The sequence below is a fragment of the Paramormyrops kingsleyae genome, chromosome 21 (genome assembly GCF_048594095.1).
Source record: "Paramormyrops kingsleyae isolate MSU_618 chromosome 21, PKINGS_0.4, whole genome shotgun sequence".
NCBI lineage: Eukaryota > Metazoa > Chordata > Actinopteri > Osteoglossiformes > Mormyridae > Paramormyrops > Paramormyrops kingsleyae.
Window position 1 is genome coordinate 8436138 of NC_132817.1, and position 22211 is coordinate 8458348.

Below are 22211 nucleotides of genomic sequence, written 5' to 3' on the forward strand. Positions count from 1 at the left end.
GGACTGGAACGCGCGTGTGTGCGCTGGCGGAGCTTGTGGCGGATGACGGCGGTTATCCAGGGTTTCTGGTTGGGGGATGAGCGGACAGTTTTAATGGGAATGCACTCCTCCACGCAGGTCTTGATGAAATCAGTGACCACTGTGGTGTACTCATCCAGGTCAGAGGATGAATTTCTGAACATGTCCCAGTCCGTGCACACAGTCAAAGCAGTCCTGCAGCTTGTCCTCCGCCTCACGTGTCCAGCGCTGCACCGTGCGCGTCACCGGCTCCTCACGCTTCAGTTTCTGTTTGTAAACAGACAGGAGAAGCACGGCGGTGTGGTCTGACCGACCCAGGTGCGCGCGTGGTAAAGAGCAGAATGCCCCCCAATGTCCCGTGTAGCAGTGATCAAGCGTGTCAGCTCCACGAGTGGGGCAGGAGACATGCTGGTGGTATTTCGGGTATTTCGGGCACAGACTCCTGAAGTCCGCCTGGTTAAAGTCCCCCAAAATAATAAATGGTCCATCAGGATGCGCGTTCTCATTGCTGGTGATGAGCTGGTAAAGTTCACTCAGTGCGCGCTGTGTGTTCCCCTGGGGTGGAATATAAAGCGCTGTCATAAACACCGTGCTGAATTCTCTCGGTAAATGGAACGGCCTGCACTTGATCATCAGAAACTCAAAGTTTGGCAGATGCCAGTCCATCACGCACACAGATACTTATATACATACACTGTAAGATACCGACGACCTGCATGTGTTAGAAAAGCAGCTCAAATCCCCTGGGAAATCCACTCAGATATGGGGGGGAACATGTGAACTCCATGCTGGGTATGTTTTTATACATATCTGAAGGGCCTCCTGGTCTGTGCCCGACCTAACTGTCTGGAAGATTCCACTCCGCAGCCAGGAGCTGAGGATGCAGAGATCAGCTTCAGTTCTGGGCTGTCTTTCATGTCTGTGACCCTGATCATGTGTCGTCTCACGGGGGGAGAAGAATCGAGGGAGCTGACAAGAAGCAGAGCCTGCATGCTCACGAAGGGGGCAGTGGAGGTCGCCAGCGAGTCGGACCCAGGACACCGGTGCATGTCTGCTTGACACGGCTGAGCGTGGAGTTGCAGCCCGTGCCACAAAACCCCAGCTGAGTTACAGGGCAGCTTCACACATCTAGAAACTTCTGCGGTCGCATATTTCTGCAGGATCAGCAGCAGAGGTAGTGTGGGGGAAAAAAATAAATTAAATAAGTTTTACTTCTGGCATGATGACGGCAGAGCCAGTATTAGAATAAATGATCTCGCTCCGAGTCGGCACTTTAATCAGGAATGTCATTCACTCTGGCTCCCTCGTAAAACATGGTGGATGCGGTCGCATTAAATATTAAACGCAAGGCCATGACACGCCTTAAAATGACCACGCGTGTAGGTGATGGCACGTCACGGGAGAATGGAAGGGGAAACGAATGGCAGGAGATTGTTTAAATTATACCTCCCAAATTCATGCTCCCGAAGTATTTCTGTCAGCCATCCTCTTATTAAAAAGGTCCAGACGACTACTTTCATGTGACTTTGGGGAGGCTCACAAGGTAGGGCTGCATCTCAGATCCAACATTTAAGTTGCATCCAGCTGAGCTGGATCTTTCTTTGATTTGCAAGAGAAAACCCTTCATCCGTCTTTTCTCAGTCTGAATGTGTGGACGTGAACAACACCGTACATTTACTCATTAGAAGCCAATGAATGAATGAATGAATGAAGCCAAGTTAAATTTTGAGAAGTAAATGTCCCCCCAGTTCCCATACCCTTGCCAAGCACAGGATATGAACTAATGACCTTCTGATCAGACATAGTGTCCTAACCCCATAAGCCACACACTGCCCCAGATGCAAGTTCTGGGTTGCAGTTTATGTTTCTCCATCTTTATTAACTGCTGCCTATTAATATTCCATCCGCCCATCTTTGGTACCTGCTTGTCCTATCCAGGGTCGAGGAGGGCCTGGAGCCTATCCTGTAGGCTGTGCGCACAAGGCGGGGAACAACCCAGGATGGGGCACCAACCCATTGCAGGGCACAGTCACACACCAGTCACTCACACAGCCTATTAATGTTCCTATCCCAGAATGCACTGGTACACTCTGGAAGGACTGGCAGGCTATCACAGAGCACATACAATCACACACTATGGGTAGACTCAAGGGTGCTAAATTACCGAACCGGATGTCTTTGGATTGGAAGAAACCAGCACAATCAAACCCAAACCCCCCGGAGGTATAACGCAACTGTGCCACTCTATCACCACAAATTGTTTTGTATCAAATTGAAACCAGCCAGTGAAAAATATTTTCTGTACGAAATATTCTCCCCTTGGTATAGGGTGAGTAAGTTTAGCATACAAGCTACCAGGCTGCAAAAAAAGACCATTTTTGTGGGATTTGTTGTTTTTCTTTTAATTGAGCTTGAGGGTCACATTCATAGTTTAGAGTCAGCGTGGATGGCAATGAAAGGGTCTTCTTCCGTGTTGCTGATCCTGAAGTTGGCCTTTCCGTCGCTGCCCACATAGACCTGCCTGCCGGTGCATCTTCCTGCCTCCTCCTGGCCAGAGATGATGTCACAGTAGGTGCCTCCAGCCAATCCCGTGTTCAGAGTCACGTCCAAAATCCTATCAGCAGTCAGGTCAATCATTAGGGGATTACTATCAACATCCAATTAGCCAATCAGAACAAGATTTTTCACCTTTTCTTAAAGAAGAGACCACCAATGAAAAACAGACCACAGCTATAGACCCCCACCATTAATGTGTGACTCCCTCAAATACAATTTTCTCTTGGGGAGGTCTATTCTTTTGCTCCCCATTGAAAACGCTCGACAGGACTCGACATTCCCTAAATCACATAGGCACGTAGACTCACCAGTCGTCGTTGTTGAAGATGATGAAGCCACGATTACCGCGACCGAAAGCAACCTGGTTGTTGCCATTATCCCACCAGTTAGAAAAGGGCTGTCCGTTGACAACGTTACGGAAGATGACCATGTTCCTGACAGTGAAGCACAGAATGTTAGAAGAACACCCGAAGCGGGTTTCCGGGACACGTCGGGAGACCGCTCACCTGATTTGGCGCCAGCGATGCTCGCACACCCAATTGTCTCCGCAGGTGGTGTCGGGGTTGATGGGAACAGGCTTGGTGGTGCCGTCGGGGTAACTTGGAGGTCCCATCCAGTCATTCTTATCCTAAAAGACAACAAGCCCAAATTCAGTGATGGAACCTTCTCGAAAACAGGCACATATGGGTTCTGATGCGAGATGGATCACCTTGCCGTTCTCGAAGTAGCGGTCCCAGCGGAAGCTGGACATGACCCTTGTCAGTCCATAGGGGTGGGCCAGCATGAACCCCACTGCCATCTTGTACATTCTGTGGAGGACAGGGCACACATTTCACCTCATACTTCCACAATTCCTTTTTATTACTCTTTTTTTTCCCCTGACGGAAGACAACCCAAAAATGACCCTGGCCGCACGGCGTACCTGGGGTCCCAGAACGTCAGAACGGACGAGCCGCCAGCCCCGTGGCCCCTCTGATTGTCGTGGTTGTCCACAAACACCAGGGATCTATCATTGGGCATGAATCCCCAGCCTTCTCCCCAGTTCCTGAAATAACCAGCAGAAACCCCCCCCCCCATCTCACCATTAAACACAAAAAGCCATAATCACCAAAGTGTGTGCGGTCATTCACAACTTAAATCTCATAGGTTGCTAATGTTGTAAAGCTGGACTCATTTACAGCAAATATGTCTGTCCTCAGGTGTTTGTGCTACATTTAATTTCATTCTTGTATGCCTATATATGCAATGAAGTAATTTTCTAAAAAAATGTTTCATATTCTGCTTATTTAGTATTTGAAGGAAAGACAATTTGAAGATGCTCTATGTCATAATAAATATGTGCATGTTTTTGTTACTGTGATAGGTTGGTACCCCTACTCTGGGTTATTCCCTGCCATGCCCCCATAATTTCCAGGGTAGACTCCAGACTCCTCGTGACCCCGAATAGTGTGAAATGATTAATTGTCAATGATGACACACTACAGCACACAGGGCACAACGACAAAATGCATCCTCTGCATTTAACCCTTATGTGACATCATGACATAACAGTAGGCAGGTAATTCAGTGCCTGGGGAGCAGTGCTTGGGGGGGTACTTGCTGTTTGGGGATCTGAACCAACAACCTTTCAATCGCAATGCACACTTCCCTAAGAATTAGATCACCACTGTCAAGTAGGCACAGGAAATGGATGAATGGATATTTTTGCTAATACTTGTTAGCTTAATACTTACTTCAGGTACGCCATTTTCTCTCCATTCCATTTGCGGATGACTGTCCCGAGCTTGGCGCTGTATTTGAACTCAGTGACACGCCCCAAGTCGAAGTACTCGCTCGATTTGATTGGTTCCCCGCCAAGGTCGATGACCTGGAGAGCAAAGGCGGATCAGAGAGCACGGCAGAGGAACGAACGCTCGCTCTGAAAGGACACTGCTACCTCTTGGTATATGAGGGGTCTGGCGTTGCTTGGAAACCACTGGCCACTGAGGTTGTGAAGCCGATGGAAGACGGCCTGCAAGTCGCCGGGCCACATGTGCTTGCAGGCATCCACGCGGAAGCCCGCTAAGCCGATGTCGATCAGGCGGTTCATGTACTCGGCTATTTTCTCCCTGACGTAGTCCTTCTCCACGTCCAGGTCCAGGAGCCCAACCAGGCGACAGTCTCGCACCTTTTGGGAGTCGAATGACCAAGTATAAATGTACAGGAGAAGTCGTTCAAGTCGGTGATTCTCAACCCGGTCCTCAGGGCCCATGTTTTTGCCCCCTCCCCTGATGGGGTGAAGAAACAATGGTTTATGTGGCATATCAGACCGTGTGAGTTTACCCAGTAAAACTGAGCATGGCAGATGCACAAGTCATGATGATGAGGATGAAGCCCACCAGCCCACTCACTCCTGAAGACTGCTTATTCTGACTGACTGACGGTTGACGATGACGATGATGATAGCTGCACAGATCTTTGTTTTTGAAAAATAAAAGTAACGTAAAGACTATATGGGGTTGGGTGACCATATTCTGCTTTGCAAAACAAGAGGATACAGGGGCAGCAATGCAAATATGCACACAGAAAGCATTTTGACTTTAGAAAGTAAAATGTCAACATAAAACAAAGCGAAATCAAATTTTCAGGCATTTTTAGGTTCCAAAAAAGTCTGGGACAAATAGGACATATGGTCACCCTAATGCGCAGAGGAAAATCGACAGTGGCGAAGCCTTGCCTGAAAGATATCATTGTAGTTCTGGATTTCTCCGTTGCTCGTTCTGCATTTGCCGTCATTAAAGTCCCACGAGGAGTACGGCACCTCTGGGAAATCCTCCTTGTGGGCGTTGAAGTACGAGCCGCAGGCCGAATGCCTACCCTCGCCGCCCCCAGCGCCACACATGTGATTGATGACCACGTCGGCATAGATGTTCACCTGCAACGCCCAGCGTGCAATTGGCGTGCGGAAGACCAGCGGTTAGCTCACCATCCTCCGCACTCGTGCAACGGCCATGCAAACCTCACGCTAACAGCATCTAGTTTAAAAATGCAACTGCTCATTCATGCACATTAAATATTAACACACACTAAATAAAGAGACATCAGTACATAAAATGCCACTCAATTTACACTGTGCATGTTTCTGCTTTGAATCTTACCCTGAATATTAAAGATGTCAGCTTTATAACCCTCAGATGAATCAAATTATGGAAACTATTTTTTCCCCTTTTTTTAAGGGGCAAAGAGGTTTGCTGACAGAGCAAGATTAAAGACTAAAGAGCATGCTACACATATTCAAATAAAACAGCCGCACAGAGTAGGTCTCAGTGCTTGCATCCTCTTATGAGGCAACGGTGTACATTTGCTGGTGTATATGAGTTTGAAAAGTATCTAGGAGTTTGACGCATTTCAGGGACTCTTTACCCCAACGTTGTTGCACCGTTGCACCATGTCCCTCAGCTCCGCCTCCGTCCCCGAACGGGAGCACAGGTTATAGCTGACTGGCTGATATCGCTGATACCAGGCTCGCCAGGGATGGTCAAGGACTATGTTTTCACTGGGAGGGGAGATCTGGCAAAACAGAGCACTCACTACAGAGATCACGCTCGCATTCATTTGTTTCAGATAAAGTAATATTTCAAATAACATGGTATCCAGACAGGTAAATTAACCAGCATTGCCAGCATAATACGGCACTGAAATACTAATAAAATAAAAACTGATTATGCGAATTTAATAAGTATAATAAATTTGTGGAATATGTGGTTCATTTCAACGAGTGTACAAGGCAAAGACCGCAATAGTGGAAAATTTGAATAATTTATGTATATTAATTATATTATATTACATAAAACTAAGTAATAAGTGAGTAAAATAAAACCTGGCGCCTCATTAAACAGCTGGAGAGTTTAATCGGTTAGTTGTGAAAACTAGAAAGGGACCCACCTGCACCCCTCCGAAGCCATTGGGGGCCAGATAGCGCTCGCACTCCAGCGCTATGTCCTCCCAGCGCCACTCGAACAGGTGGACGATGGCCGTGCGGCCGTCCTTGAAATGCGGGTCGTACTGAGCCGCGCTCAGCCCGAAGATCGCTGCCAGAAGTAGGAGCTTCATCCTCACCTGTCGATTGGATGGAGACCAGGTGAGACGTGGCTGCGAGCGCCGTCTCCTTTTATGCGCAAACCGGCTGGCAGACCCACACCGGGGGCCCAAAAGAAACCGTCCATATGGACCGTGCCCTGCTGATAAAACTTTTATCGGTGCTGCGCTAACAAGTGCAGCAAACAGATGGAAATACACCGTTAATTCTCATCGACTGTTTATAAATCGCATGTCGTTAATATGCAGTAGCCTATTTTGTTAACGTTTTTTATATCAAAAACTTAAAAGAAATAATAATCATGGCTCAACATTCTACAACCTTTTGTCATATGTATGTTATTGCATAACATCTATGCCCATGGTTTTTTTTTTGTTTAGATCTATATAGGCCAAGGCCTAATTTATAGACCTATTGCAGCTTATTTTATTTTACATGCAAGCATTGTATTGTTTAGAAATCATACTCTACACCGCCGACTTCTTTACTTCTGTGTATTTCTGTGTAAGGCAATGTACTGACATACGGCGAAATATTTATGAGAATAACAGAGTGAGTATGTACCTGCTTGCCTCGCACAACTGCAGTCTGCAGGGTTTTCGGCAGTTTTTAGGTCTTTTGAACTGCCTACAAGCTCGCCTTTGCGACTGCTGTCAAACGGGGCGGCAGCTCCGCTGATTCGCAGTGACAGGGGGACCGGCAGGCGGGCTAGCTCTGCCAGCTAACCCGAGTTAAAAAAAGCCCCGTCACTGCTCCGGGAGGAGCAGCCCCGCTTCTCCCCGCTTTACCGGGTGTCATCTAGCGGCGGGACGGGCACATTGCCCGGTTTGCGCCCGCACTGCATGTTGTTTGTCGCCTGCTGCCCTGCTCTTCCGCGCTGTACGCAGGCGCTATTCCGCTGTGAGACGGGCGCTGCCCTGTTTATCGCTGTTAGTTTGACATTTAACTTCAACTTATTTTGAGCCGCTTTTTAAAATATAGCCCTATGTAGTTTCTTTTAATGTAGGCCTATTTCGGAGTGCAAATTGGATCCCCTGACATATAAAATAACGCTGCCTTGTAACCAGCCTAAGTTTGATCTTGTAAGTATACTGGACGTCTACATTTCTGTTAAATTAACTAAATCGTTAATGTCAGTTGTTGCTGGGCGTTACGTCTTCGTGTAACGTTTGTCCAGTTGCTGAATGTCACAGTGCGTTAGCTGCAAACATTTTAAAGTCCTAGCGGCATATAAACGTATGTTGAAGGCCTTTTAAAGCAGAAATATTTACTATGCCAGTCACTTTAAATACAGCTGTTAATAAAGAACACTAATGAACATTGAAAATGGTACTTCTGTATTGCTGCCAATATCTTTTTAATTCCTCCAGAAGAAGTCCTTGAAACTGAAAAACGTGCATGTTGACTTAACCCTGAGGTGCGCAGACTGCCGGTGGAGACAGTAAGCGAGTAACCACCCAAGTTCTCATCGCAAACTAACATTTCGACTCCTGGTCAAATGAATGAATTCCCTAATGGCGCTAATTAAGCATTCACAGTTTGAATGGGCTGTGGTTTTTGACTGTTGGAAAACAAGTATGACATGTGGCCCCTGGTTTTACTAAACATGACATCAGCCAGAATAGTAATTAATGTTCTGATTTTAGTGTTGGAGTCTGACAAAACTCAAAATGCGCAACAGCAAGTAAAATAAGCCTCACATACTACCTCCCTGTATTTTAAGTAATTGAATTTGAAGACGATGCAATAACACAAATTTAAATTATACAACATTGAAATAACTTCTACATTGTCGAAGGACTGAAATGCATAGACATTTCTATTAACTGTTTTGTCTAAGAGTAATGGCATTATCTCCAAATTAATCATTACACTGCGGTGTATTTACATTTACAGGAGATGGCAGAGCGCCCAAATTATTGCGGACGCCCTTAACAGCTGAGGGTTAGTTTCGAGACAAGCTTGCATGCGTCATGTATATAACAAACGACATATTAATCCAGGGAATGAAAATTCAGTTCTCGCTTTTTCCATTTTTCAGTCAATTAGCAGCAGAGCAAAAAGAATCTACCGAGCAGCAGCTGAAAAGCTCATTCATGCTGCATCTTCCAATCCATCAGGCTCTGAGAAGCTCTTTGTTTGTCTGTTTCCGTGTTTGTTGTCTTGGCACAACGGGCCGTTTCCTTAGAGAGGACACGGCCATCTGCTACCGGGCTAGAGAAGGCTGACTGCATGGGATAAGCGATTACTTAAAATCGCCAGATATAATCTCGGGCTAATAACGGGGTTCACACCTCTCCTCGTGGTTTATCACAATTTTTAAAAAGAATACAGTATTCGGGCAATGCATGATCACGCCAAAATAGCAAAGTACGGACAGTTACGCTGTATTATTTGCCAATAATCATTTTAATTACAATTAAATGAACGAGATACCGTCTGGTGTTGGAAAGTATAAACATATTTAATTCGAAGCTTATTTTTTTTCTTTGAAATATACAAGATAGTAGTGTTGAGAGACGAGCCCTGTGTGTTTGCGCATTCACACTTCACGATGGGTGTGTTTTGGGCTCTTTGGGAGTCCCTTAGAGTACTGCAGCTTTCAAAGCGCGCTATTTAGTTATCGCCTCATTAACACCTGAAAAATCAGGCGAGGTGATTGATTATAAAAAATAATTGACTGAATAGGCAAAAATAACTGTAGCTGAGACAAAACCAGCATGCAGTCTTTTACAAAAGAACTGTGGTTCAAGACATTTTAATTTTCACCTTCAAGGACTCACCTTAGGTTACCAAGCTGAGGTAGCCAAGGATTATTTGGTTTTAATGTCACACTGGCAAAATTAGACAGTTCCTCTGCAGAATAAAAAAATCTTAATATATATGTTGAAAATCTAATTGTTTTAATAATTTGTAGCTTGTAATAAATTGCTGTTATGAGTTGTTATATTCATTTTGATGTACGACTCCATACTGAAGGGTAAGCACGTCTGTAGGCCTGTGTCCTTCACCTACCATCAGGGGTTAGGCTGGGAAGTCTGAGCCCCCTGACAGAAAGCCCCCACCCCACCCAGGTCCTGGCACCTGTCCAGGCCCCTTGAATCATTCACGATTTCCACCCCATTTACCGTGTCTCTGCCTTCCACACGTGTAATTTAATGCCCTTGTCGTCATCGCCCCCCCACCCCCCATTGTTCTCTGTAGCTCCATCTCATCCAGGGGCAGCTCCAGAGAATTTCTACTGCTGGTGCTACTGGGTACGTAGCTTGGCCTTTTATTTAGGGTGCTGTGAAATTTACGTTTCCTGGTGATGCGTTATCACTGTTTTTTATGATGACACATGCTTACACATCATGGTAGGTATGAAAAACAAACCTACAGACAATCTCTGACAATGAAACCACACACAAGTCTACTTGCTCAATACAAACAGAAACAGAAGCACACTGCATCGTGAACATAGCAGCGGGGAAAGTATTCGAAATGATTCACCAGGAATCAGCAGTATTCCATTCCAGACTTAAAATAGTCTCAAGTCCCAAATAATTTAACTCAAAGTGATGGGAAAATCTTTCACGTACTATTAGATGTCTTCATAACAGCACAATGTATGGAAGAGGATTAGGGCCACCATGAAGATATTATTTAAATTTTGACTTTAATGTCAGAATTCTGACTTTTTTTCTAAACTCAGAACTCTGACATTAAAGTCAGAATTCAAATAATAGCAGTCAATATACTGTATTAAAAGGTGGCTGATATTAACCGGTAACTTTAACGCTAATCTTGCCAGAAGGTGATGAAGATCCTGTAGTCGTGCCCTTGCACAAGTAGCCTAACTGAATCTGAATTGCACCACCGTAGTATTTAGCTTGATTCGAGTAATCGTGCTTTGAAGTGATCTTTTATTGAGTTGCACTGTGAATATGCTACTACACTTTGCAAAGGGACGCGTTTACAGCACGTTGTTTAAACTTACACAGAGAAGCACTATGTCCGTAACTAAATTTTTTATAAGTTAAATTCAACAATTCACAATACAGCCAAGCGTAGAGTTACACTTCAGTTGCTAACTTTGGAACGCAATTCCACATTCAGAGAATTGCGATTCGCGGAAAATCCTCCGCAAATTTTTTGTACAGATCTAACACTTTCCGTCTGCAGAGAGCAGATAGAGTCATCCCCCGATAAGTTCTTCATACAGAAACACAGCGGTTGTCAATTGATCGTTTCCCTTATCTGCCTCTGTGCCTCTGTCGCCGCTGCTTCTCTGTTTGATTTATAAATCTATATTTTTCCAGTTCTTTGGATTATTCATAAGAAATACATGGAAAGGAAAGATAAACTCGATGCAATGGAATGATGTCAATTTCACAGTGTAACCTGGTCTAACACAAGAAAGACGAATATTACAAAAAAAAACTTGGAAACTGCCCACATGAAGAATATGAACGGTTTTTACGTATTTAAACTTTTGTTTGAAACGATTTAAAACCAAAAATCGATTTTTAGCATGGATTATTAAACATAGCCTAACTTTTGACTAATCATAAATCAAATGTAATTGCCTAGATTAATAAAGATTCTGGGTTTAATTCACACTGACTACAGCCATATGTTGTGATACTTGTATATGACAAGCTTATTTTCATACCCGTCAGAATAAGATTAAAAAGGAAAGGAAACGCAATGTAGCAAAAGGAGTTCAGAAAAGTTTACATTTCTAGTTAATATACAAGAGGTCGAAGAGGCTGTTCGACAAAATCCACTGGCTACTCAAAAAGTAAATTGGAAGTATGCTTAATTTTAAATGCAAATGTCCCAAAATGTCCTTGTCGCAATTAAGTAGACACGTCTGGTGACAAGGAACAAAACTATGCTGAGATGCCTTACACATGACTGTGGACTCAGTTTTAGAATTCAGGTGTATTCAAGATTGTAGATTGTGTATCTTGTCGTGTCTGTCGTTTGTTTTGGTGCCACCCGATTCATTCATGTCTTATTTTACGTATGGGATTTCTGCACAGACATTTTTTATAGACAATTCTGGTCTTAGCTTTATAAATATCAAACGACAGAGATTCGGAGGGAAGACGAACAGGTGTCACGTTTCCTGAAGTCCGTTGTGTGACACACTAGCACCACCAACAGACCGCAGGGGAAAGTGCCCTTTTGCTGACCCTGATCACCGCAGCGTTAGACGGAAATCTTCCACTGGGCATTTGTTCCGATACTGTATTATTATTATTGTTATTAAAATACTTGTAATATAACTGTTTGCTGTTTTATCCTCAGGCTTCTGAATGATAATGATGTTTTATGGCTAGACGTTGAATCTCTAATGATGTTTTATGTACCTATCACAACACATCCATGTAGAGCGTTTTGGGACGACTCGGTTGTGAAAGGCGCTATATAAAATTACATTGAATTGAATTCTGAATGTAGGCTAATTCCCTAACTCAACTAGGCTGTGCTGAAACAATTTCTCTGTGCCGAGTGTCAGATTGAGTGTCTTGTGTTTATATTGGTTTGAATATTGCTCTTTCTGGCTTGTAGATAACGGACAGCGCGCGGCGCCACCCTAGCCCTAGATCATAAATGTGCGCTGCATTGTAGAAATAAAATATCGGAGCTTGTTCTGTCCTGTTTTTGCTATTTAGTGACCGCTATGAGAGACAGGCATCAGAATCAACTTCATTCGCCATGCACAGTCCGAGTACAAAGAGTATGTTTTGGTGTGTTTGATCACATTAAAGTATTTTAAGTAAATTAGAAACATAACATAACATACTGTAGAAACATGGAACAATATCCATAATCGTATATAAATATTTTCATCATGCAACTAAGATGTACAATAATGATTTCTGAGGACACATCGCAGTTAAATAGGTAAGATTACGAGAAGAAACTGTCAGATAACCACACACATTCAGCCCGTAAAAGTTACTGCACTTTTCTTTGCAGTGACGTGTACTCATTATACTCCAATGTAACACAAACCTATTCTCTACACAGAGACGCAAGCTATAGACGCTTTAGTCCGTTTGACATCTCGGAGTTACACGTAATAGAATAAATATGTGTGGCAGTAGATATGCAGCTGGGAGGAAGACCGAAGACAGCCCACACCACACAGTAGCCTGGAACATCTGACTGGAGCCGAAGATCTCTGTCATTCTTTGAAAGTATAGTCATGACCTCAAAGTAGCCATTTTAAACCTTGGACCGAGTAGCTCTGAAAAAAGCATTTAGTCAGAAGCGGAGGTTTTGCTTTACATATCTTCACCATTAGAGGTCACTATTAGCAATCATATCAAAATATTGTGCTTTTTTTTCAAATATCGTTTTCCTAAAATGTTGGTAACACTCAATTTACGTTTTTACAAATATTTTTGACCAATGGGCAGAAGAAATAACTTTAAAATGATACAAATTAATTCACTTTATAAATCAAATGGCGTTGAGCCATACCTGTACACATATGTCAAGCCTGTACGTGAAGGATTTGATCATGTCTAGGAATTCTTGTGCACCTTATCTCTCAAATAGACTTTTCATGTACAGTGTCATCTGCGATAAAATAACACACCTTGAAACTCCTCCATTAAGATCCTGCAGTCTGTTGTCATCACGGGAACAGAGCAGATTACTCTTGTTGATGTAAGAGGTGCTGTCTTCGGAGGGTGGCTCGTCCTCTAAGGCCTTTGTGCATTCGTTTTCCCCCCCCATTCTAACTGAGATTTCTCTCGATATGAGCTCTTTTCTTCACTGATGACACTTGGCATGCCTCACCTCAGCGGTGGGGGGGGGGGGGGGGGGGGGGGATGCTCTTTGGGCAGTCGGGGTTTCTTCTGAGTGCCTTTCTGAATTTTCACAGGTGGATGGTGACCGTAGTCCCCTGATCCCCGTGCCGTTGCCCTGCCACTAGAGTATTAACGGCAAGAATGGAGTCACTTCTCCTGTCACCTTGTCACCTCGTCAGACAGTGACTGAAAAGAGGCATTTTGAAAGAGACTCCAACCCATCAAAAGCATTCTGGTTTAAAGGCATGAAGGATTCAATGCTTTTAAACCATATAGTCATATTCCAGAAGCTTTTCTGACCATACATCACAAATGTGACTTTATATTTTACATACTCAATAATAAACTTCTCCTAAACATCTCACTTTAAACACATCCAGCACGCAGCTCAGAGATGCTATTTTTTTCTAATTTTGCTCATTTGTTTAAAGGGGCCATTTATTCATGGTTTTTAATGCACTCTTATATGTGACTTCAATATAAACTCACAACCTGTTGAATATTCCAGAAGAATGCTCCTACAGTACGTAATAGTTCAGCTGTAGGACAGGATTATGAAGTATTTTTATTATACTCTCTAAAGCCAACTCTTCCCCAGTCTTGTAATTTATACCAGGTTTTTGTTTTTTTTTGTCATCGATGCATGAAAAACACACACACACACACAGAAGCTGTTGGTGTTAAATAAAGTTGAAATCACAGTAACCAGGTAGGGGAAAATTTTGAAAAGCCTGGGAATAAAGGAAAACTGAGCCCTATTACAAGATATGTTAAACCTGTTTTCAGAAAAACAGTACACTATAACCTACAGAATGATTGTTAAAAAGCATTTTTTTTTAATCATGCTTTGCAACATTTAGGAAAAATTGCATGGAGACAGTAGGTGGCGGTGTGATTAAATCACGCTTTTCAATACATTAAAGTACAACAGTCACTGTAAAGAAAAGCTTTCCGGATTATTTTTATCCTTGGGGATTTTTCTGGGGACTATCAGCCCTGAATGTCACACAAACATATGTGTGCAGGTTCTGATGGGGCGTGCTTACACATCGCCTCGGCCACAAAGCCACGTCCCCGTGGCCCTGGGTGAAAGGAGGCCTTCTGTGGGTTAAAGGCAAATCGGCCATGGGCGCCAAATACGGCGATCTCTGTGAAGAGCGCGTTGTCCTTTCATTCGTCCAGGAAGTGCCGCAGAAAGAGATGGAGACATTCCCACAACATTCCCCAAAACCGCTGCCCACTCCCTGTTTAAATTGTTCAGAGCTGCTATGGATCTGGACTCATAGGCTATTTAAAGCTGCCCTGTAATGAGTCAATCAAACAAAAGGTCTTGTGAGTCCTCACTGCTATCTCATAAATTAGCAAATATGCCGTAACATTTTGTTTAAATAATTAAATATGCTGTCTGTATTTACATTGCTTAAGCTGTGTTTTTGAGAAATACACAAAATAATGTTTAGGGAGTCATAACTTATAAATGTGTGTGTCTGTGTGTGTGTGTGTGTGTGTATATATATATATATATATATATATATATATATATATATATATATATATATATATATATATAGTCAAAATATTCTTTTTGGCTCTTCTTGAACATATACGCAGCCTTGGAGAGTTGTTTTTCCCTGAAAAGTAATTTTATTTAAAGGAAGTTCTTTTGACCCTAGAGGAAACAGAATATGTGGATTCCACACGTGTTCAAATTGTCCACCTCATTTTGAACTGAATCTTTTTCAGTTTGAATTTTGCCCGAAGACCAGTTTACACCAGTCGAGAATCTGGAATCTGATTTATGAAGGAATTTGGAACAGGTAGGCCATACAAACTTACACAAAGGCGTCCAATTCATGAAATATTTGGAGTGCAATGTAATGCTAGTTTCTAAGGTGTAAGCAGTACAGTCAAATATTTGTTCCAGTGAGCGCCATCTGCCACACAGGTCGGGAAAAACCCGGCTGGTGGGGTAGCAATGTCCCCCCCCAAATGAAGCGTCTTAAGGGCGTTACACCGTGTCGTTCCCTGATGCAGCATGCTGCTCCCCCTCATCCCGTTTCCACGACCAGATCCGAAGCGGCTGCTTCCTCACATCGGTTTCCGCTGCGGCTGCAGAAGCCACGGGAGAAGAAGTAATTGAGTTGGTGATTCATGCATTCCGTGAAAAGACGCACCTTTACTGCTGACGGCCGTTTATTGGCATTCCCAACACGGAGCGATGGCATTTTCGTGTTCTTTCTCCTTTAGCAATTGGCCAAAGTGAATTCTGCTTGCAGGAGTTGGGAATAGCGGGGGGGGGGGGGGGGGGATACATTACTATAGGAGCACACAAAAGATAATGATGTACAGTGACGGATCCCAGAATGCAATGGGAAAACGCTTTAGCGATTGGCACGTTTGCAGAATTTCATACCTTCTTCAACCGATTCCCATAACAGAACCTGAAACATCATCCAGAGGTAAAAGGACTCTGCTGCTCACCGTGCCAGAGAAATGTGTTATGCAGATGTGTTGAACAAAAAAAAAACAAAATCCATTTTCCTCCTTCTGAAAAAAAACATTCAAACGGTATACCACATGGCAAATTGAACGTAAGAGGGAATAAGCGTCTTTACTCAGCCTGTCCACGGAAGAATGACCTCATATTATAAATTATGTTAGTCTATGCCACTGAAAGTCCTTTCGCTTACACGCGACACGAATATTGTGCTTGTTTAATTGTTTTAATATAATTTCCGCTCTGTTTGTTTGCATTCGCAACGGCATTTCGATGGGGCTCTCCAGCTGGCCACGTCTCCTCACGCAATCGCGGCAGTATCGGTAGCCAAAAAGACGCAGTGGAATCGAGACGTTGGAATTAGCACCGACTCCTGTGGTGCTTTAGCTGACGAGGGAGCGCTCTTCCTGCCAAGGCGTTTATCAATGTTTTCAGGATTGTGTCAAGGCTGATTTCAGCCGTAAATAGTGTGTCAGACTCAGGACGCCTGTGTTTTTGTCAATAGGATCATTTGCAAACATTTACGTTTCGTGTTTTTTTTTTTCACTTTAAATGATGGTGTCCCTCGCTAAAAGAATATAACACGGTGATACCTAAAATTATGAAGGCCAGGGGTTGCCCCCCTCCTCTCCCCTCAATGACACCATTGTAGAAAAGAGAATTAAGGGATCTTACCATCTTAATGAGATGCAGCTATAGATAATTTCAGCTAAAACATTCATTCATCGTGTATAGGTTGTCCTAGGCAGGGTTGCAGGAGCCCTGAGCCTATCCCAGAATTATTGGGCCCGAAGCTGGGAATAACCCTGGGTGGGGCGCCAACCCATCGCAGGGAACATAACCAGCTACAGTGTCAGAAAAAAATGGCCAATTTGTACCTTTGAGGGTACAAGTAGCCTACTTGTCAGTGGGGCTGTACCCTCAAAGGTCTGCCAATTGTACCTTAACTGTAAATGTACCTTTTAAGGTACAGAAATGGACCCGGAGGAACATTTTTGTAGTGTAGGAGGTACCACAGCTGTACCTTCTTTTGTGACAGTGTATAACGTGTCTTATCAAAAAACAAGAAAAATATAGTATATGCATTCAGACAAAGAGATGTTCAAAAGATATATAAATCAGTAATACAAACATTTCATAGTTTTTTAAAGATTTTGGACGGATATCACTCATTCTCAATAAGTTATTTATACAGGAATTCTCTATTGAATATGTGATATCTTTCAAATCTTTTATGTAAGCTTACAAGACATCGGGAGTCTAATATTTCCTAATTCGGAGGAGAGGGGGGTACGTCACTCGTTATCTCGAAGTCATAATTGCAGGGTCTTGCATTCTTCAGAGTAATTACCATATTTCTTAAAAAGCCAAGTCGTTTGATGCTTGACCTCAGACACATACTTGGTTCCCCGCCCTGACTGGACATTGAGTAAGGAACAGAAACCTTTTTCTTCCCGCTTAAGGATATGCACAGACTGAGGACCATTTGGGTTTGAGCCATGTGGTTGAGCCGGCAGCCCGATCCGTGGCTGGAAAGGGCGGTAGGTGTCATTCCGCATTGGGGGAAGGGAAGAGGGGCCTGAGTCGCATCGGCGGCTGCAGCCCCGCAAAGCCGGCACATACCAGACGAGCCCGAAGACTTCCTGAAACAAAGACGAGAGCCTTCGCTTCCAGAACATTCCCATATGAGCAGACTTCATGAGCTCAGCCCTGAAGCTGACGAACATTTGGCACTGGTCTCCTGAAGCTGATGAACATTTGGCACTGGTCTCCTGAAGCTGACGAACATTTGGCACTGGTCTCCTGAAGCTGATGAACATTTGGCACTGGTCTCCTGAAGCTGATGAACATTTGGCACTGGTCTCCTGAAGCTGATGAACATTTGGCACTGGTCTCCTGAAGCTGATGAACATTTGGCACTGGTCTCCTGAAGCTGACGAACATTTGGCACTGGTCTCCTGAAGCTGATGAACATTTGGCACTGGTCTCCTGAAGCTGATGAACATTTGGCACTGGTCTCCTGAAGCTGACGAACATTTGGCACTGGTCTCCTGAAGCTGATGAACATTTGGCACTGGTCTCCTGAAGCTGATGAACATTTGGCACTGGTCTCTTGCCCATTTGATTAGAAGTAACTCAATGGCTTCTATTGTGATGTATTTATCTCTGTGTTTTGGGGGGAAGGGTAGATGGAGGTGGATTTCTATGTTTTTTACAGCTGTCTCCTGCCGGTATGAGTCAGCATGGCATAGAGGTGGGTGTAGGGGTGATCCGGCATACAGGGAGACGCTGCAGGCCAAGCAGAATGAAGAGACGTGGCCACCGTCCCTCTCCTTGAAATACTTGCTTGAGGGGAAGCACTAATCATGTGACCTCCGCCATATTCTCACTGAGTTTTTCTGGGGATGATCCACTTGTGTCCTGAAGCATCTCAGTGCACAATGCTCAGTGTGAGCAAAAGAAGCACAAGATCTGTTCTCAGTGTGTTTTTGTGTGTGTGTCTGTTCTCAGTGTGTTGGTGTGTCTGTTCTTAGTGTGTTTTTGTGTGTGTGTCTGTTCTCAGTGTGTTGGTGTGTCTGTTCTCAGTGTGTTTGTGTGTGTGTGTGTCTGTGCGTGTTGAATGTATTTATGTACATATCCTTTAAAAAATGAATTGGTACTTCATTCCTGTTCTGGAAGGTGTGTTTTCCCAAATTTGATGAATGACGTAATGCTTTATCATCTGGAAAATCACAGTTGAATTATCTCTAAATTGGAGAAGCAGTAAAGTTAAGGTCGTAGGGGGGGGGGGGGGGGGTATTCAGATGTGCTAACAATGTCCCCTTCAATATATATTATAATTACAGCCTTGGGGTGTTGACTCCATGGATACAGTCCTCACTAACACTATATAACATCAATGAAACACTACATTCTTATAAATGTAGCTGACTCACACTCCAGCCGTACACACACACAAATACACACACGAATATCTATAAAGAGACTTGTGCAATGGTCATATATACAGTTTATACTAAGGTTTGCTTGTCAGATTGTGACACACACACACACACCACAGAGAATATCCAGGAAGCTCATTTTGGAGTGAATCCATGTGGCAGTTTGAAGGTCTGTTTCTTTCCAAATTTAATTAAAAGCCACAGACGTCTGAGCGAGGGAAAAAATGGCTACTCATACTTTTCCAGAAGAAATCGCCAAGCTTCTCCTGATGGTTTAAAAATGTAATTTTTTTAAGGTGATAAAAAGCAAAGACATACAAAAATACTATTGCAAGGATGATTAATTTTAATATGGCAAAATATTCATATTCTAAAGAATAGAGGTCAGTCACAGATTTCTGTTTTATTTGTTTGTTTTTCTGTGTATTTATTTTGCCTTTTCTCTCACACCAAACACTAAGCAGTTTTTAGGACTGCATTCCGCTATTCAATGACACTCCACCAGGGGGCAGTTTGCAGCGTGGAAGTCCATGAAGTTCAAAATCCCAGGAATTCTGCACATTTTTACCTCGAGATGTTTTTCTCAAGATAAAGTTTCTACGTCTGCTTTTAAAGTAGCCATTTCGGGGCCACCTTTGACATGTTACTAAAACGGTAAAACAAAAATCTGCATATAAACCACACTAGCTGTTCATGCCGTAATATACAGGTTCAGGGTATTTATTGCGATGCTGTATATGCACTAGTGCTCAGTCTGCTGTGCATTTTGGCATTTTTTCTGAATGTGACACCATGTTTTTTTGAAAATCCATATTACTCTGAAACGAGTCAGTTGACTTAGTGTTAACAAGTCTGACCAAACATATATTTTTCTCTGTGAAGCTGCGTGCTGTAGAGAAAGCTATAGAATACAGTTGCCTGTCTACATAACCGTACATGGAGCAAATCATATGTTTGAGATCCGATGGCCTTTGGCCAAATGTTAAAGCTATAACCAAGTCGGGCCCATTATTTTGTCTGTGTTTTACAAACCACGAAGGGCTGGACCAGGGACCTATAGTTTTAGACCGTCAATTACAGCCATGTGACTTTCAGTGACATCATTCTAACAATTACAGTGGCATGATGATAGGCTGTAGCTATATAGGATGTTTTAGAAAACTGGATCTCTCGCTACTTTCAAACGAATTGACTTAGAAAGTATGTCAGTCCAGCCTCTTGATCAAAGAAAAAATAACATTCATCATATTCTGCTTCTTATGCATAAGCAAAAATAAATATGAATACATATTGCAGGATCACAGAGTTCAGGTCATTTTTCATGTTAATTGTGAGTTATGTTGGCTCGTCTTCTTCAGTTGTGCTTCATCTGTTATTCCAATAAACAAATCTTCCCTTTTCTATCCTGAGATCAAAAATGTCCAAATTGGTTACATGGTTATGACTCGGCCCCTTTCATTTAGCTGTCGATCATCTTTGCCTGCTTGTCAATTTTTTACACTGTATTTCTCAGGTTTCTTTGGATATGTTGGAGGAACTGAACTCTTTAAAGAACCAATGGGGAGCTGCTTCAAGCACCACCCCTGTGTAGCCCCCACCTGGATGATGCAATGGCAGCCATTCTGCAGCAGTAAGCTCATCACACAGTAGCCAAGGTGGTGAAAAGGCAGAAGAGAATTCACCAATCAGATATAGGGGATGATTAGGAAGCCAGATCTGATAGGGCCACAGTGGGCAATTCAGCCAGGACATCAAGGTACCGCCCCTACTCTTTCGAAAGATGCCCAGGGGTCAGTGGGTCCTCAGGACTGGAGCTGAGAACCTCTGCTTTGTTATTGGCTGTTTGAGAGGCCATCCCAAAAACCCGCACCAACAGTGGCTCTCCATGGATCAAATTCCCCGCCCCTGGTACATATGTAGCTACATAAAGTTACAACATTGTACTGGGAAAGTGGCTGTAATTTGAATGGATGCAGGGGCATAACTTTAAATTCTGAGCCTCCTGACCAAATTTCACCTGGTCTCCCCTCCGCCCGCCCAATTTTACGTGTAATTTTATGTATTCAAGGGCCACTGTAAGGTGCAGGGGCCCCTGAATCCACCTACCCAAGGGACAGCTGAAGCTCCCAGATCAGGAGAGGGGAACGCAGGAGATACAGGGAAACGCTAGTGGAATAGATGTGGCATGGGATCGTGGAGGTGGGGGTGTGTGGAACTGGTGTGCAAAAGTAGCAGGAATGGAATGACAACGAAGCAGCAATCTGACAAGCCCTCGTCCCTCGTCCCTCGTCCCCGCTTTCGCGGCCCATGCCTCAGAGATTTGGCCGCCCCGTGGAAAAAAAAAATCAGCACGCCACACTCCCTGAAGAGACGCTGGCTAATTTTTCCGCGCACCATTAGCCATGTGCTATTCACTGGTAGGCCGGCCAGCGGGGGCCGAGTCCTCTGCCCTTCCCCTCCCCTCCTGTTTTGTTTTTAATTCAGCCAGAGAAGCGGTTTGTCCACCAAGTCCATTCAGCCAGCAAACAGCCTCCTTTTGTCACACTGACCTGTTGCAGTGACCACAGGGTAGGTCTGTCCACTGAAAAAAAGAAGAGAAAAACCATTATCTCAGGCTTTAACTGTTTTCTGCCTTTACAAATGCTAGGCAAAGTCAATGATGTTAAGGTGCCCTTTTAATGTAAAACTGACTTTTAAATTTTCTATGAAATTAAATGAAATGGGTTCTGAAACGATTCCTATGTTGATTCTGCTTCTGGAATTCTGCTTCATTTGTCTTGTGTAGTTTCTGCATGTCTGTCACGTCCTGCCTGACCCTTGTTACGATCCAGTCTAGGGTTGGACCGCAACAAAGTGAAAGGGAAGGAGGGATTGGGGAGGACAGGACAACTAGGGCTAGGAGAAGGGAACACGGGACACAGAGGGAGTCTTTTTTTTATAGTTTTTTTTTTATAGTTTTTCACAAACACAATACAAACACTAGGTGTAACGAACGTCAGGAGTGACAAAGGCCAAAGAAACAAACAAAAGCACATCTACCGAGTAACCCAAGCTGAGCTACCTAAGTGAACACAAAGAAAATGGTGAAACGAAACAACAATGCCTAAATCTATCTCCCTGACCAAACAAACAATAATCCCCACGTTAACGAATAAACAAAAAGGCAGACACTCCCTACACACCTAGTGAAACACGAAACACCAAGCCGAGGCAAAGGTATCAAAAGGGAAAACCGAGAGGCGAAGTCGAAACACAGGCGAAAGTTCAAAACCAATCAAGCAATCAGAAACAAAGGCGAAAGTACAAATAAG

General features: G+C 43.6%; 1 protein-coding gene and 1 long non-coding RNA gene across 2 annotated transcripts; one reads left to right on the forward strand and one right to left on the reverse strand.

Annotated features, from left to right (window-relative positions):
• Nucleotides 1–2404: 2404 nt before the first annotated feature.
• Nucleotides 2405–6666, reverse strand: amy2a (amylase alpha 2A). The gene is made up of 10 exons (XM_023822247.2): nucleotides 6499–6666; nucleotides 5977–6123; nucleotides 5291–5488; nucleotides 4511–4741; nucleotides 4308–4441; nucleotides 3497–3619; nucleotides 3284–3383; nucleotides 3081–3202; nucleotides 2883–3008; nucleotides 2405–2632 (listed from the first exon to the last, which is right to left on the reverse strand). The coding sequence occupies exons 1-10, from the start codon at nucleotides 6664–6666 to the stop codon at nucleotides 2443–2445; spliced, it is 1539 nt and encodes a 512-aa protein (XP_023678015.1). The 3' UTR covers nucleotides 2405–2442.
• LOC111849408 (uncharacterized) lies at nucleotides 6577–13822 on the forward strand. Its single transcript, XR_002839517.2, has 3 exons — nucleotides 6577–6694; nucleotides 9857–9909; nucleotides 13536–13822. It is a non-coding gene; the product is annotated as an uncharacterized lncRNA (long non-coding RNA).
• The last annotated feature ends 8389 nt before the right edge of the window (nucleotides 13823–22211 follow it).